The 18070-nt window shown below is 37.1% G+C and overlaps 2 protein-coding genes across 2 annotated transcripts in view; both read left to right on the forward strand.

Moving 5' to 3' along the window:
* The window catches only part of LOC126176465 (monocarboxylate transporter 9-like), a 51768-nt gene extending 49325 nt beyond the window's left edge, over positions 1–2443 (forward strand). The window contains exon 6 of the mRNA XM_049923622.1: positions 2381–2443. Within this exon, the coding sequence (XP_049779579.1) occupies positions 2381–2443 (63 nt within the window). The remainder of the gene's footprint in view (positions 1–2380) is intronic.
* Positions 2444–2472: 29 nt separating this feature from the next.
* LOC126176996 (uncharacterized) lies at positions 2473–15871 on the forward strand. Its single transcript, XM_049924208.1, has 3 exons — positions 2473–2679; positions 9408–9599; positions 15724–15871. Exons 1-3 carry the CDS (start codon positions 2481–2483, stop codon positions 15861–15863), a joined length of 531 nt encoding a protein of 176 aa, XP_049780165.1. The 5' UTR covers positions 2473–2480; the 3' UTR covers positions 15864–15871.
* The last annotated feature ends 2199 nt before the right edge of the window (positions 15872–18070 follow it).

An 18070-nucleotide genomic window follows, 5' to 3' on the forward strand; every position in this document is an offset into this window, starting at 1 on the left:
GCGGCGGACAACGTCTTAAATAAAAGAATGTGAGATGATAACTGTGCAGTAACCAGTAAGATAGTTCTGCAGTTCCTCAGGAGCATACTGGTATGGATAAACGAACTTTAATCATTTCAGTGGCTGCAAAATTATCCTATCAATTAATATTAATTATTAATACAAGTAATCCGCAATCATTACTCAATCACTCCTAACAATTGCTAATTTCATTTAATGGTTCGTTACCTACAATTCTCACATCATCGTTTCTGAAGCATGTTCCCACTTGTATTTTCACTGGCTACCTTTGTTACGCTCTAGTTGCAAATTTTACTCATGAAGACATTTTTACTGTTAGGTTTAGTCTTTACCTGTATTGCTATTTCACCAATTACATTGCTATTTAATGTGTTATAATTACATATTCATTTGTTATGTTATCATTGAGTACGCCACCCACACCATTTCTTAATTACATCTTGACACTCCGAATAGAACAAACATATATTATTCTTATGCTGAGGGAGTTCATAATTGGCAATTCATCCAAGTTAGTTTTGTTGAGTGCTTCATTGGAAACAACAACTAAACGGGCAAGAGAATACACTGGATACAATAACCAGTTCAGTGCCCATACTTATAACTGAGGCAGGAAATAGCACAACTCATCTTCAGAAATTCCATCTGTAAATCTGTTAAACCATCGCTCACCGGTCGCCATAGGGAAATTATTTATTTTATGCTGTAACCAGCTGACCAACTGAGATAATTTTCATTTATTTTTCTGTCTCATTTACATATATTCTATTAGATTACATGGTTAGATCACCCTGGATTGTCCTTAGATCTATGTAGTTGTGTCAGCAACCTGTCTTGTCTACTTAGAATCACATATCAGATATTTATATCTGAAAATGATTCAGAATGTTCGAAGCGCGTAATCTAATAAATAATGTGCAACTGAGAGGGAACATTAAATGAAAATTATCTTAAATATCTAATACAGTTGCTGAATCTCTGGAGATGATTATGTCGACTATAGTGACAACTAACTATCGGTATTCTCTGTTGCACAGCTCTTCGATTATAACAATGATCAAGATGGTGAAGCAGGCAGTAAGTTTCTATCCATATGTCAGTACCAGATATGTTCCATCATAAGAAAAATAAGTAAAACTTTGATTTGCTATTATAATGACAAATTTAGTTCATAATTTCTATTCGAATCGTACATGACGTTGTAACAGGTAAAAGTATTTCCTTTATAACAACATCGAAGAAAATATTACTGATATTTGTGTGTTACTGATTGTTGTTCTCTAGTCGAATCTTAATTACACTTGTACGAACAGAGATTTAGATACCACATTGAAGCTGCATGGGTTAAATCTTCACAGCTCCTTTAACGGACTGGGCAAGATGTTACATTTATAAGTCACAACTAAATTTTCTGCAAAACAGCATAGAAATTGGAAGCACTATGTGTAAAATACAGATCTCAATAACTGGAATGATAATATCACAAAAATCAGATGTATTTTCTTGTTAAAATATGATAAGCATATAAAGGCAGCTTTTCTTCTTCACGAAACTAAAATAAGTATGTGTAATGTTGTCCTAGAACAGCTGAAAATTTCCATGCAGCTTCCACTCAGCAGACTGCAGCAGCTTTAGATCATCTGCAGCAAGTCATACCTAAGCTCAACACGACAAGTACAACTGTTCCCAATTCATATTACTCCCACTGCATTGAATGTAGCCTTGTATTATCAGATTATGGTTCGAGCCTTAACGTGCCTTGTGCGCATCCATATTCTTCTAGCCGAGGCAGTGTAACATCAGTTGTTGGATTTTTCACTACTTGGGGCCACTGCAGCTGTTTGAAGTTCACTGAACTTATCAGTGGCTACACGGTGACTCATGGTGCTCTCCCTGGAAGCTACGGGCTAGGAGGCGCAAAGAGTGGCAGTCTTTATCTTGGTAGAAGACAAAGTTAAAAAATAGTGGTATTTTTCTCTCCTGGTAAGATCAATTCGTACAGAGTTGCAGTACATACGTACCTAGTTATGATTCAGTTTCATTAAATTTTCACGATGTTTCCTTTATAGTGTAGAAAAAATAAATCCAAACGTAAGTAATACTGACAATATTCAGTAACCAATCTCACAAAAAATAGGTAGATACTGTTATACGCATTTTACTAGTTAGCTGTCACCTTGTACAACTTACACCGAGTATGCAAAAAATGCTAACACGAAAAAGTCAACAAAAGTATAAGCCGTAACTAGGATGATGTTTCTTGAAATAGTGTGATATTCTTCCTGTTGCAGCAAACACATTTTACTATGAAAGTCTTTTAAATTGTGTTTTTTTTTTTTCTTTTTTTTTTTTTTTGTAGGTGGTGGACAGTAATCATAGACCTGTTGGATCTGCGGCTAATGCAAGACCTCCGATTCACTAACGTCCTGATCGGCACGTCGCTGATCTTCTTCGTGGACATGATGTTCATGACGTTGCTGCCGTTGTACCTGTTCCACAACAACCTCAGCCGCGAGGAATCCGCATTCTGCATGTCAGTTGCGGGCGTGGCGGACCTGCTAGGGCGATTCACCCTTGTGGTAATAGGGGCCTGTTGCATCCCCAACAACAGAATCTTATTCCTCATCAGTGCTGCCGTGTCTGTTCTCCTCAGAACAAGTGAGTATCTCAGCGAACCAAAAGCTTACGATTTCATGATGCACAACTCACAGCCATTGTTGCCATTTTGTGACATGGTACACCGCTGCTTAAGAACGAGTTGACCTATAACAGCAGACAGATTTATTATGTCCTATACCAAACACAGAGAAAACACTAACAACTAAAATTAGAGCAGTAACGAGATAGTTTCTTTGATACTTGATAATATTACTTTTCTAGTGCATATAAGCATTCTACGATGGCCTGTGCTGCGTACGAAAAAAATTGTTTGGATTTATTATCAGTCAAAAGGAATGAATGAAATTTGTCTACGTAAAGAGTGTTGTTTTCAATCGAATACCATCTGTTCGTCGCATCATAGAAGGAAGTTTAACGTCTACGATGAATAGAAGACATTCGATAATGTCCTGATGGCCGAAGCACCTGCTCAGATAGACTCCGTAGCGCTAGAATATATCGTTAAAATCAAACATCCATTGTATTTGTTGTATGGTATTACTTTTATTGTGTTAACCGGTTTTCGGCTTACAAGGCCATCTATAGACATCTACTGAGTATTGTCACTAAATAAGTTACAATGTTTGTAAACTACACTGGAAGAGAAGTTACACATTTAGATTGAAGCAGAAACGTACAGCAAATAACATCTTTGACAGTTGCTGGAAATGCAATGTAAAAAATAAAAATTTGAACAGTAAATAAATAAAAACGAAGTATGCAGGAAAAAACTTTAACACAAAACGGGAACAACAAGCCTACATAACAGTTTATATTAATAAACAAAACCAATAAAATTTAATTAGTGTATTGTTCAGCTTTTTTACATTTTAAAATGCAGTACCACCACACTCTCAAAGATAGCATTTACTGTGTGTTCCCTCCACTCCTCCAGTTTCCTGCATCTACTCCTTTCTATTTATCTTACTGATATTGCTTGAGTTCCTGATACATTCTGTAAATAAATTGATAATTCTTTCTTCTTGTAGTTGGTTTGTGTATTACTGTCCATGTTTTATACCTCCACAAGTAACCTTGTGATGTATTAGTTTTATTTTATTTTATTGGCTTTGTTTGTTAATATAAACTTATGTGGGCTTCCTGTTCCTGTTTTTCACTTTTAACTCGGTTTTTATGTATTTACTATTCAACCTTTACATTTTACATAACATTACCACCAAACTGTCAAAGATGTTATACGCTGTACGTTTTGCTACAACCTAGATGTGTAACTTCCTTCCATTATTGTTTACAAACACTGTAACTTCTTTGGTAAATGTCTGGAGATGGCCTTGTAAGCCGGAAACCGGTTAACACAATAAAAGTAATACTGTAGAACAAAAGCAAACTAGCGCTTTTAATGTATTATAATGTTGTTCTAGCAAGAACCGACGGAAGATTCAGTTAACATTGATTTCATTTTGCTCTTTGCATGTATCTTCCCATTATAGTTCTCCTCCTGACAGGGCAGTAAATGAAAAAGAAGAAACAAAAGAAAAGAATACAAGATAAAGATTATGTAGAAGGGTCAAAATAATGCAATACGTATTTTTTCATATTTTGTCCAGTTTCACTTTTAATGGGTAAAAAACACATGGCAAGGTAATTTTGCATGTTAGATTCTGCAGGAAAATCTTCGAAAACACGAAATATATGTTGTTGCTGTTGTGGTCTTCAGTCCTGAGACTGGTTTGATGCAGCTCTCCATGCTACTCTATCCTGTGCAAGCTTCTTCATCTCCCAGTAACTACTGCAGCCTACATCCTTCTGAATCTGCTTAGTATATTCATCTCTTGGTCTCCCTCTACGATTTTTACTCTCCACGCTGCCCTCCAATACTAAATTGGTGACACCTTGATGCCTCAGAACATGTCCTACCAACCGATCCCTTCTACTAGTCAAGTTGTGCCACAAACTCCTCTTATTCCCAATCTTACTCAATACCTCCTCATTAGTTACGTGATCTACCCATCTAATCTTCAGCATTCTTCTGTAGCACCACATTTCGAAAGCTTCTATTCTCTTTTGTCCAAACTATTTATCGTCCATGTTTCACTTCCATACATGGCTACTCTCCATACAAATACTTTCAGAAACGACTTCCTGACACTTAAATCTATACTCGATGTTAACAAATTTCTCTTCTTCACAAACGCTTTTCTTGCCATTGCCAGTCTACATTTTATATCCTCTCTACTTCGACCATCATCAGTTATTTTGCTCCCCAAATAGCAAAACTCCTTTACCACTTTAAGCGTCTCATTTCCTAATCTAATTCCCTCAGCATCACCCGACTTAATTCGACTACATTCCATTATCCTCGTTTTTTTTTGTTGATGTTCGTCTTATATGCTCCTTTCAAGACTCTATTCATTCCGTTCAACTGCTCTTCCAAGTCCTTTGCTGTTCTGACAGAATTACAAAGTCATCGGCAAACCTTTAAGTTTTTATTTCTTCTCCATGGATTTTAATTCCTACTCCAAATTTTTCTTTTGTTTCCTTTACTGCTTGCTCAATATACAGATTGAATAACGTCAGGGATAGGCTACAACCCTGTCTCACACCCTTCCCAATCACTGCTTCAGTTTCATGTCCCTCGACTCTTATAACTGCCATCTGGTTTCTGTACAAATTGTAAATAGCCTTTCGCTCCCTGTATTTAACCCCTGCCACCTTCAGAATTTGAAAGAGAGTATTCCAGTCAACATTCTCAAAAGCTTTCTCTAAGTCTACAAATGCTAGAAACGTAGGTTTGCCTTTTCTTAATCTAGATTCTAAGAAAATTCGTAGGGTCAGTATTGCCTCACGTGTTCCCATATTTCTACGGAAGCCAAACTGATCTTCCCCGAGGTCGGCTTCTACCAGTTTTTCCATTCGTCTGTAAAGAACTCGCGTTAGTATTTTGCAGCTGTGCCTTATTAAACTGATAGTTCGGTAGTTTCCACATCTGTCAACACCTGCTTTCTTTGGAACTGGAATTAGTATATTCTTCTTGAAGCCCGAGGGCATTTCGCCTGTCGACCGAGCGAGGTGGCGCAGTGGTTAGCACACTGGACTCGTATTCGGGAGGACGACGGTTCAATCCCGCGTCCGGCCATCCTGATTTAGATTTTCCGTGATTTCCCTAAATCGCTCCAGGTAAATGCCGGGATGGTTCCTTTGAAAGGGCACGGCCGACTTCCCTCCCCGTCCTTCCCTAATCCGATGGGACCGATGACTCGCTGTTTGGTCTTCCCCCCCCCCCCCCCCCCCTCCCATTTCGCCTGTCTCATACATTTTGCTCAGCAGATGGTAGAGTTTTGTCAGGACTGGCTCTCCCAAGGCTGTCAGTACTTCTAATGGAATGTTGTCTACACCCGGGCCCTTGTTTCGACTTAGGTCTTTCAGTGCTCTGTCAAACTCTTCACGCAGTATCATATCTCCCCTTTCATCATCATCCAAATCCTCTTCCATTTCCATAATATTCTCCGCAAGTATATCGCCCTTGTATAGACCCTCTATATACTCTTTCCACCTTTCTGCTTTCCCTTCTTTGCTTAGAACTAGGTTTCCATCTGAGCTCTTGATATTCATACAAGTGGTTCTCTTTTCTCCAAAGGTCTCTTTAATTTTACTGTAGGCAGTATCTATCTTACCCCTAGTGAGATAAGCCTCTACATCCTTACATTTGTCCTCTAGCCATCCCTACTTATCCATTTTGCACTTCCTGTCGATCTCATCTTTAAGAGGTTTCTATTCCGTTTTGCCTGTTTCATTTATTGCACTTTTATATTTTTTCTTTCATCAATTAGGTTCAATATATCTTCCGTTACCCAAGGATTTCTACTAGCCCTCGTCTTTTTACCTACTTGATCCTCTGCTGGCTTCACTATTTCATCCCTCAAAGCTACCCATTCTTCTTCTACTGTATTTCTTTTCACCATTCGTGTCAGTTGCTCCCTCATGCTCTCCCTGAAACTCTGCACAACTTTTGGTTTAGTCAGTTTATCCACGTCCCATCTCCTTAAATTCCCACCTTTTTCTAGTTTCTTCAGTTTTAATCTACAGTTCATAACCAATAGATTGTGGTCAGAGACCACATTTGCCCCTGGAAATGTCTTATAATTTAAAACCTGGTTCCTAAATCTCTGTCTTACCATTATATAATCTGATACCTTCTAGTATCTCCAGGATTCTTCCATGTATACAACCTTCTTTTATGTTCTTGAACCAAGTGTTAGCTATGATTAAGGTGTGCTCTGTGCAAAATTCTACCAGGTGGCTTCCTCTTTCATTTCTTCCCCCCCAATCCATGTTCACCTACTACGTTTCCTTCTCTTCCTTTTCCTATTACCGAATTCCAGTCACCCATGACTATTAAATTGTCGTCTCCCTTCACTATCTCAATAATTTCTTTTATGTCATCATACATTTCTTCAATTTCTTCGTCTTCTGAAGAGCTAGTTGGCATATAAACTTGTACTACTGTAGTAGGCGTGGGCTTCGTGTCTATCTTGGCCACAATAATGTGTTCACTATGCTGTTTGTAGTAGCTTACCCGCACTTCTACTTTTTTATTCATTAGTAAAGCCACTCCTGCATTACCCCTATTTGATTTTGTATTTATAACCCTGTATTCACGTGACCAAAAGTCTTGTTCCTCCTGCCACCGAACTTCACTAATTCCCACTATATCTAACTTTAAGCTATCCATTTCCCTTTTTAAATTTTCTAACCTACCTGCCCGATTAAGGGATCTGACATTCCACGCTCCGATCATTAGAACGCCAGTTTTCTTTCTCCTGATAACGACGTCCTCTTGAGTAGTCCCCGCCCAGAGATCCGAATGGGGGACTATTTTTCGTCCGGAATATTTTACCCCTCCGTTGTGGTTGCACCTGCGATACGGCTATCTGTATTGCTGAGGCACCCAAGCCTCCCCACCAACGGCAAGGTCCATGGTTCATGGGGAGGGGGGGAGGGGGGGTATTAGCGAATATAGTGTTCAAAAGTCTTTGGAGGAGGAAACAGACTTGAAAAAGACCTTGAGAGACGCGAAGATTCCAGATGGATAGCCTCACTGTGGAACAGAGACTTAGAAACGAAGTATTGGATAGTAAGGCGTACAGCTATGAGTACAAGGAAGATAACTGCTAGAAATCGTGGATAATCTAACAAATCAACTGGACCGACGAAAGAACGTAATTAAAAAAACATGCATGAAAAGAGAGGAATAGAGCGATACATAATTCAAAAGCTACTTAGTAGTGAAATTTGTACGAAGTGCAAGGAACCAAGGCGCAATGGCTGCAGGAAAAATGGGAAGAAATAGGAAACGAAATAGTCAATCGTCGTTAAGCACAGAGAAAAGTCAAAACAAACTTCCGTGAATTGAAACGAAAACGTCAAAATTAAGAATGCATGAGGGATTCCACTATTAAACCCAGAGAAGAGAACAGATAGGCGAGAAAAGTACCTTGAAAGCCTCTGCGATGCGGAGAAATTGCCTGATGACATAACAGTAGAAAAATTGGGAGTTGATATCGAAAACATAAAGCATCCAGTTTTACAGCCAGGGTTTAACTGAGGTTTGGAAGACTTGCTGTGAGATGTTGGTTTGTAGAATCTACCAGTCTGGAGACATGTCATCAGACTTTCGGAAAAGTATCATACACAGTCGAAAAGAGAGTAATGACATATAAGAGCGAGGATTGTCGCACAACTAACAGCTAATGCGTCGACAGTGCTGACAAGAATAATATACAGAATAATGAAGAAGAAAACTGATAATCAGTTAAACGACGATGATATTCGATGTAGGAAAGGTAAAGTATGGGAGGTAGACTTCTGACGCTGTGCTTGATAATGGAAGCAAGATTTAAGAACATCAAGACACTTTCATCGGATTTGTCAACTTGGGAAGAACAGTTTAGATTTCTAGGTGTTCAAATAGAAGAAAACTGTCGTGGAAAGCCCACATTTAGGATCTTCTTCAAAGACTTAATGCTGCCATTTTTACTATTCGAATGGTGTCTGAAGTAAGTGATCGTTGGACACGATAATTAGTCTACTTTGCTTATTTTCATTCGCTTATGTCATATGTTATCATATTTCTGTGTAGCGCTTCCCATTCTAAAAGGATATTTTTCGCTCAGAAGCGGGCAGTTCGGGCAATAATTGGTGTAAGTTGCGAACTTCTTGTCGACTCCTGTTCACCAGTCTTGTTATTTTGACATTATATTTGACAATACATATTTTATTCACTGTCTTTTCTTGTAAACAACATCAGCTTATTTCCAAAGTATAAGCAGCTTTCACTCAGTTAATACTCGGCAGAAATCAAATGTGCATGTGGATCGGACTTCCTAACCCTTGTGCAGAAAAGTGCACAGTATACTGCTGTATCCATTTTCAATAAGCTACCACAAGAATTCAAAAAAATTAGCAGTAATCTAGGCGCTTTCAAATCTAAGCTGAAGAGTGTCCTCATGGATCACTCCTTCTGTTCTGTCAAGGAGTTCCTTGAAAAATTAAGCTGATTCTTGTTGTGCTGTTGATTGAGTTTACATAAACTTATGACTTGACTTTTTTCAGGTTCATAAACGTTTTATTTTCATCTGATATTACTTTTACATTGTAATTTCTTGAACTGACACGTTCCATGACCTTGGAGATTTGCTCCTCAATTTGGTCCTATGGAACTTGAAGTATAAATAAAGTCAAACAAGTAAGTATTCCTATGTTTGCAGTGTACATCTTCTTCGCGGATTACACGTCCGTTATGGTGCTGTCAGCATTGCTGGGCTACTCCAAGTGCTTCATCCTGTGCGTATTCACACTGGTCCTGGGAGAGGTGTGCAGCCCGGATCGCTTCCCCGCTGCCTTCGGACTGCAGAGTGTCTTCACTGGGCTCCTCAACGTCGCCTTCGGGCCTCTCCTAGGTAAATATCTGTAGGGCCTCCCTAAAAGGCTCAGACGATTACGACACTTAGATTTATGTGTTTGGGTTGCTCATAAGGCTATTTCCAATTAGGTGACTCTCCATCCAGCCCAGAGATCTATAGGTAAAGGATATACTCTATAATCTACTTTTTTTTAATCACCAGTCTTGTGCCAAAGTCTTCATTTCAGAGTTACATGTGCTCCCTTTGTTGGATGTGATCCAATCCCTGTCTTCTCCTACAGTCTTTCCCTCTACAACTGATTCAAATATGACGGAAGTTTTCCTTGAGGCTTAACACATAGCCTATTATCCTTGTCTCCTCTTGCCAGTGTTTCCCATATATTCCTTTCTTCGTCGATTCTGTGAGGAACCTCCTCGTTCCATATCTTGTCAGACCGCTCAATTTTCAACGTTCTTCTATAATACCATATCTCAAATGTTTCGATTCTCCTCTTTTTCCGCTTTTCCCAGAGTTCATCATTCACTTACCACAGAATGCTGTGATCAAAGCGCACCTTCTCAGAAATTTCTTCCTGAAGTTAAGCCCTAAGTTTGATACTAGTAGACGTCTTTTGATTAATGACGCCCTCCGTGTTAGTCTGCATCTTATATCCTCCTTGCTTCGTCCTCCACATATTATTTTGACTTCAAGCTAGCAAAATTACTTAACTTCGTTTGCTTCATGGTCGCCGACGTAGATATTACATTTGTCGCTACGCTTATTTCTGATGTTTTCGTATTGCTTCGGTTTAGTCTCAATGCAAATTCTGTTCTCGTTTGACTGTTTATTCTATTCAGTAGGTCCTGTAATTCTTCTTCAGTTTCATTGAGGATAGGAATAACATCAACACATCTTATTATTGACAATCTTTCTCCCTGAATTTTAATCCCATTCCTGAAACTTTCTTTCATTTGTGGCTTTGCTTTTTAGACGTGTAGATTCAACAGTAGGGGCCAAAGTCTGTCCCCTGTCTTACAGCCTTTCTAATCCGAGAACTTTGTTCTGGGTCTTCTATTCTTATGTCTAAACCATGTTATACTGTCGAATGGCTAGCTGCTGAATAGTAATTGCTTCTACATTCAAAAGATCGAAATCAAGTAAATACTACACATTGTGTATTTTCTGTTGAAACTGCGAAAAGAAACTAGCACCACGTCTATTTTTTGGTGTACATGTTATTTAAGTATTGCATATTTTCTCATTCTTAAATTTTATACAGCGTTATCACATTAAATCAATAAAAATTTTGATTATAATGGAAAAAACTTTTGTTAATCCACAGTACGGCAATTTTGTAAAATCACCCACTTTTTATAGAAAATACATGTGGTTCATTGCTATGTCTAAGAAAACTCAAATACTTCACAAAGACTAAGACTCTGAGACAAACACAAAGACAGTAAGACAGACTTTGCAGTTACTGCCTTGATAGTAATGGCGTCTTCTTAATAATTAATGTAATAATTTTCATTATCAGATAATCAGTGACAATTGATTTGTCACTTAACGAATGAATTTATAAATTATTATACATCATAATTTACTTAACACTTCCTCCAATTATTAATAAATATTACAGACTTTCTGGGAATTTACAATATTTTTCACAGATGCAAATTATTTTACGTTAAATTCACTCTGTATTTGGTACTTGTTTTAGAGGATTAACAATTCCTCAAATGTATGCAGTGGTTGTTTAATATGGCATTATTGTGTACAATCATATTCTGAACAAGAATACTTTTGTATAAATTCTGTGATATTATGTTATATCTAACAACGACGTAATTATTGAATGCAAAAGTGCGTTTTAGATTTTTCAATAACATAAATAATCTTTCATTCACTTACCAACATGTTAAACATCTACTTATCAGCATCTTGGAATGCCAGACTCTCTATATCTAGGCTTTAGATTATGGAATACGCATGTGCTGTATACCTTAATGAGTCTCTGTCTTTGCTACTATATTATTCACCTATTGAGTCAATTACGTTTCAAGATCCTGGCGTTATGGTTCACGACACAAAGAAATACATCTTACAGATGAGGTTTCAGTTCCTTGTGAAATTTGATGAAACACATCAAATAGAGTGACGTAGTTTGAAATAGACTTAAAAACCGAGGAACTGACTTAAACAGAAACTTGGCTAAGTGTCGAAATAGACAAAAGTGAAATTTTTGAGGGAAACTGAAGTGCATATCGAAAGGACAGGGTAATGGGTTATGGATTATACTGGCGTAGTGAGCTACATATTAATGATATGTCATCTCAAAAGCTTAGTCATTCACCAAGTTTTACATCCCCAGACCAACATACATCCTAACTTTCAACTTATGGAAACATCTCTGCAAGTATTTTAAAGTAATTCACTTCAACAACTGAGATTTTCGTCACATTACCTAAGTTGACGGATACAAAGAAAGACTTATCTGAGCATGTGTGAAGGTCTTTACTTCTGTATCTAGGAAAAAGCACAACAACACAACATTTGATCAGTAAAAAAATGAGAAACTCAGACAGGAGAGTACTGCAAATGTTAGAATAAGGAAAGGTTCTCATAAAAGTATAATTAAAAATAATGTAAGTATATTTCATCAAAATTTTGGGAGTTTAAAGAATAAAATAGATGAGCTTCTGGTTTGTTTAGAAGATTTAGAAGCTGAGGATGAAATAGATATACTATGCCTGTCTGAGCATCACATTGTTACTGATATGGATAAGGTAAATGTAAGTGGATATAAGCTCTCTGCACATGTAATGAGAGAAAATATGGAGAAAGGAGGAGTTGCCATACATGTCAAAAGTTATCATTGTGCAAAAAGTATAGAAACAAAAAAGTTTTGTGTAGAGAAACATATAGAAGCATGTGCCTGTGAGCTTAAATTAAATAAAGGCACATTTATAATTGTAACTGTATATAGGTCCCCATCAGGAAATTTTCATCTATTTCTGAAAAATTTGGACTCCTTGTTGTGCTATCTGTCAGACAGGGGGAAGCAAATTATTATTTGTGGGAACTTCAATGTAGATTCTCTGAAAGAGGGTAATAGGAAAAATGACCTTGAAGTATTACTCGGTTCTTTCAATTTGACACCCGTTATTGATTTTCCTATTAGGGTGGTAAAGGATAGCAGCGCACTGATAGATAACTTCTTTATAGACCAAGATAAGTTTAACCAGATAAATGCTCAGCCTGTTGAGAATGGTCTTTCTGATCATAGTGCACAGCTAGTTACAATATGACATAGCTGCATTCAGCAATACTAAACAGTCCTCCAAAGTAGTACGTTCAGTCAACGATTTAACAATTGCAAATTTCAGGGAAAGCCTACAGCAGTTAGACTGGGATGAGGTGTACTGTGAACCTGATGCCAATGTAAAATATAATTTATTTCATGACATTTTTGTAAATGCATTTGAAAACTGCTTCCCCAAGAAAATAGTTAAATATACTCATAAGAAACCTTGTAACAAACCATGGCTTACTAAGGGTATAAAAATATCTTGTAACCGGAAAAGGGAAATGTATCTGACAGCAAGAGAGAGTAGTGACTCAGAAACTATCAAACATTATAAAAACTACTGTGTTATATTAAGAAAAGTTATTAAAAAATCCAGAAGTATGTGTATCACGTCTGAAATCAGCAACTCTGATAATAAAATTAAAACAATTTGGAATATTATTAAAAGAGAAACAGGTCAACCAAGAGCACAGGAAGACAGTATTACCATCAAATTGAATGAAAACTTTACGAACAAAAAGTCAGAAGTTGAAAATATTTTTAATAATCATTTTCTAAATGTTGTGGATATAGTAGGATCCAGGTGTTCATTAGAAGATGCTAGGCTGTTAATGGAAGAGGCCATACCTATGCAATTTGATACAATTGAAATCTCACCCACTTCTCCCTCTGAAATTTGCTTGAAAGCAAAAATTCACATGGAATTGATGGCATTTCCAGCAAAATACTAAAAGCTTGTTCTCAACACATAAGTAAGATTGTCAGCCACCTGTGTAATAGCTCTCTGGAACAGGGCATTTTCCCTGATAGACTGAAATATGCTATTGTTATACCTTTGCATAAAAAGGGGGATAGATCTGATGTCAACAATTACCGTCCAATCTCCCTTCTAACAGCTTTATCCAAAATTTTTGAGAAAGTATTGTATTCAAGAGTAGCTTCACATATCTGTAACAATGGAATACTAACAAAATGTCAGTTTGGTTTCCAGAAAGGTTTTTCAACAGAAAATGCCATATATGCTTTCACCAATCAAATTTTGAATGATCTGAATAACCGACCACCACTCATTGGGATTTTTTGTGATCTCTCAAAGGCTTTTGATTGTGTAAGTCATGAAATTCTGCTAGACAAGCTCAAGTATTGTGACATGAGTGGGACAGTGCACAAATGGTTTAATTCGTACCTAACTGGAAGAGTGCAGAAAGTTGAAACAAGTAGTTCTCATAATATGCAAAGATCAGCACATTCCTCAAACTGGGGAATTATCAAGAATGGGGTTCCACAAGGGTCAGTCTTGGGTCCTTTGTTGTTCTTAATATATATTAATGACTTGCCATTCTATATTCATGAAGAGGCAAAGTTAGTTCTCTTTGCTGATGATACAAGTATAGTAATCACACCTGATAAACAAGAATTAACTGATGAAATTGTCAATATTGTCTTTCAGAAAATTACTAAGTGGTTCCTTGTAAATGGACTCTCACTGAATTTTGATAAGACATAGTACATACAATTCCGTACAGTGAATGGTATGACACCATTAATAAATATAGACCTTAATCAGAAGCATATAGCTAAGGTAGAATATTCCAAATTTTTAGGTGTGGCCATTGATGAGAGATTAAATTGGAAGAAACACATTGATGATCTGCTGAAACGTTTGAGTTCAGCTACTTATGCAATAAGGGTCATTGCAAATTTTGGTGATAAACATCTTAGTAAATTAGCTTACTACGCCTATTTTCACTCGTTGCTTTCATATGGCATCATATTTTGGGGTAATTCATCACTGAGGAATAAAGTATTTATTGCACAAAAGCGTGTAATCAGAATAATAGCTGGAGTCCACCCAAGATCATCCTGCAGACATTTATTTAAGGATCTAGGGATATTCACAGTAGCTTCTCAGTATATATATACTCTCTTATGAAATTTGTTATTAACAACCAAACCCAATTCAGAAGTAATAGCAGTGTGCATAACTACAATACTAGGAGAAAGGATGATCTTCACTATTCAAGATTAAATCTAACTTTGACACAGAAAGGGGTGAATTATACTGGCAGTAAAGTCTTTGGTCACTTACCAAATAGTATCAAAAGTCTGACAGATAACCAACAAGTATTTAAGAAGAAATTAAAAGAATTTCTGAATGACAACTCCTTCTACTCCATAGAGGAATTTTTAGATATAAATTAAAAGAAAACAAAAAAAACAAAAAAATATTAAAAAAATAAAAAAATAAAAAACACAAAAAAATGAGAAAGTTGTTATATTAACTTAAGTATGTAGTTAAATTAACTTAATTATGTCATGTATTGGAAAATTTGACTCGTTCCACATCATTACGAAATATCGTATTCATGATCCATCGAACTAGTATTAATCTAATCTAATCTAATCTGTCGTAAATCGTGCACTATAAATGCGTAATGACATAATCGGCTTCGTGCGCCGAGTCACGAGACTTAGATGTTGGTTTCAGTAAAAAGACGTCATGCGCAGTGTCCACTCTATATATCTTTGATTTCACCATAATTTTTTACATTTGCCAAATTACGTGAAATTAATTGCAAAAATAGTATTAAACTGTGCAGAGCAAAGCAAATGAAAAAAGAGAAAAACGCATTGTAGATTGAGCGTTACAATTACGTACTAGTTTTATTACAGGAAGTAATGTAATGTTATTTCAATCATTCTCTTTCAGTTTTTATAGTTCAATCAAGAATCAAATCAAAATAGTTTGTAGCACATTTTGTAACAGCAAATTTAAGCCCTCCGAATGTGTAAAACTTGTAATTTAAATGTTAAATTCCATGCTACAATTCACAGGCATCAGCTCGTTAATACAATTCCGTTTCTGTTTTTCAGGTAAACTAAAGGATTTGACTGGCAGCTTTAGTTCAAGTATCTGGGTTCTTACCGTCCTTGGCCTGCTGTGTGTAATACCGTGGACCCTGGAGCTTGCTGTGACCGAAATTAGACAACGAAAGAAGATGGCGAACGTGTGAAAGGAAGCCAAGCATCTCCTCGGCCCTACTCTGATCATCGGCAGAAGTCTCCGCCGTACAACGTATCACCTTGCAGATATCAGGGCTAGGCCGTAGATTCAGCTAACTGTTAGTATTGCCCTGCATGTATCACCGGAAGACGCGTGATCTACATATGTTTCGCCAGTTACGTGTTAACGAACTGTAAACCAGTAGATAGATGTGACAATGAGCACTTCGAAGGACGCGAATGTCCATAAGCTCAGCTATTAAATTAGCGCAGAGATCGATTTTAACTGCGAGCTTGACTCTCCATCACCTGTAAAATGCAACTCGTCTGACGTATGGCAGTCATGTCGTACCAGTGTTGTGGCGACATTGTTCGTGATTTTATGTGTAGCCCGAGTGTCCTAAGGTCTCGTCTTAGCAATTCGTCACATGAAATGTACAGATACACGTACTTTTATTTCTTTACTGTACAGAACAAACACCATTAACTTAATATGTGTATGTAACCATAATTTATTTTCATTCGGTTACATTTTGTAATGCTTTTAGAATCAATATCGTTGTGACACCGCAGTTTTGTTAGATAAATTGATAACGCTTGAAAGTTTAACAGTGGTCTCCGCTCATGAACTATGTCGTTTTTTTCATGTTACTCTCCTGTACCCAGTTTCCTATAGGACATCCTTTTCATTTATAACGAGCAGTATCTACATTTCATATTTTATGACTGACTACTAGTCATGCTGCTGCAATAAAAGTAGATATGTGCACACAGTGGTCCAGAGGTGAGTACACGATGAATTTAAAAGAAGTCGTGAGTTTCATACGAACCTCCATTAACATAAAGTCCTGTGTCCAGAGAAAGAGCTTTGGGACTTTGTGAAAGAAGTACTAGACTGAAAATGGTCCACCTGTAATTACCTACAGCGTGCTTGTTTTTAATGTAAATACAAAAGACTGCAACCAGTCACTTTTTTGAATAGTTATCTATTATTCCACGAACCGGTTTTCGAACCATATCAGGTTCATCTTCAGATGGTTTTTTGGAAGTTACATCACTATCTCTAGCATTAAGCTGGGTGCTGACTCTGTGACAAGAAGATGGAACACGCTTTAACGTCTCCATGGATATTGTGTATCTGACGATATGGATGCAAATTAGGTGTTTACTTACTGCGACAGTATGGGGGGCTTCTTTCGTTAGCGTCCATCTGGCTGCTTCCATTCTGATGGCCAGTTGGTACATCACTTCACACACTTTTACATGAATACAGATTGTGTAAAAGTGTGTGAAATAATGTACCAGCTGGCCATCAGAACGAAAGCAGACAGATGGATACTAACGAAAAATATTATCGCAGTAAATAAATCTTCTTGTCACAGAGCCAACACCCAGCATTATGCTACAAATAGTGATGTAATTTCCAGAAAATCGTCTGAAGATGAACCTGGAAAGGTTCTGCAACCGGTTAATGGAATAATAAATAACTATTAAAAAAAAGTGACTGGTTGCAGTTTTATGTATTTACATTCAATTAACAGTCACGGGTTCTATAATACCCGTATTGGATAAGCTTAATCTGTTTGCTTTTAGTCTTACTTGTGAAAGTAAGTCCTTGATAATGATTGAAATTTCTCAAAATTAGATATAAGAAGGAGCGATCTGTAACTGTTTTGAAGAAAATTTAATAACCAAGATCGCATTCGATACTATTTACATCTGATGGCAGATTTCAACAGTGAAAGCTGTCATCTTCTGACTTTAAAAACACTTGTTTTACGTCCTGTTCCACTATGACAGTATCACGCATGCCGTGTTGGCATTATACTACCTACTGTTCACTATAATGTCAAGGTGGCATGTGTGACGCAGTGATAATGCAACAGAGCGTACAGCAACAAGTTTTTTAAAGAACCTAAGATGACAGTCTGAATGGTTGAAACTGGTCATCAGGAATAAATAGTATTGAATGCGATCTTGGCGATTAAATTATCTTCCTTGACAATGATAGGCATTATACTACCTACTGTTCACTATAATGTCAAGGTGGCATGTGTGACGCAGTGATAATGCAACAGAGCGTACAGCAACAAGTTTTTTAAAGAACCTAAGATGACAGTCTGAATGGTTGAAACTGGTCATCAGGAATAAATAGTATTGAATGCGATCTTGGCGATTAAATTATCTTCCTTGACAATGATAGGGACTTAAGCTACGG

Source organism: Schistocerca cancellata, chromosome 3 (genome assembly GCF_023864275.1).
Source record: "Schistocerca cancellata isolate TAMUIC-IGC-003103 chromosome 3, iqSchCanc2.1, whole genome shotgun sequence".
Lineage (NCBI taxonomy): Eukaryota > Metazoa > Arthropoda > Insecta > Orthoptera > Acrididae > Schistocerca > Schistocerca cancellata.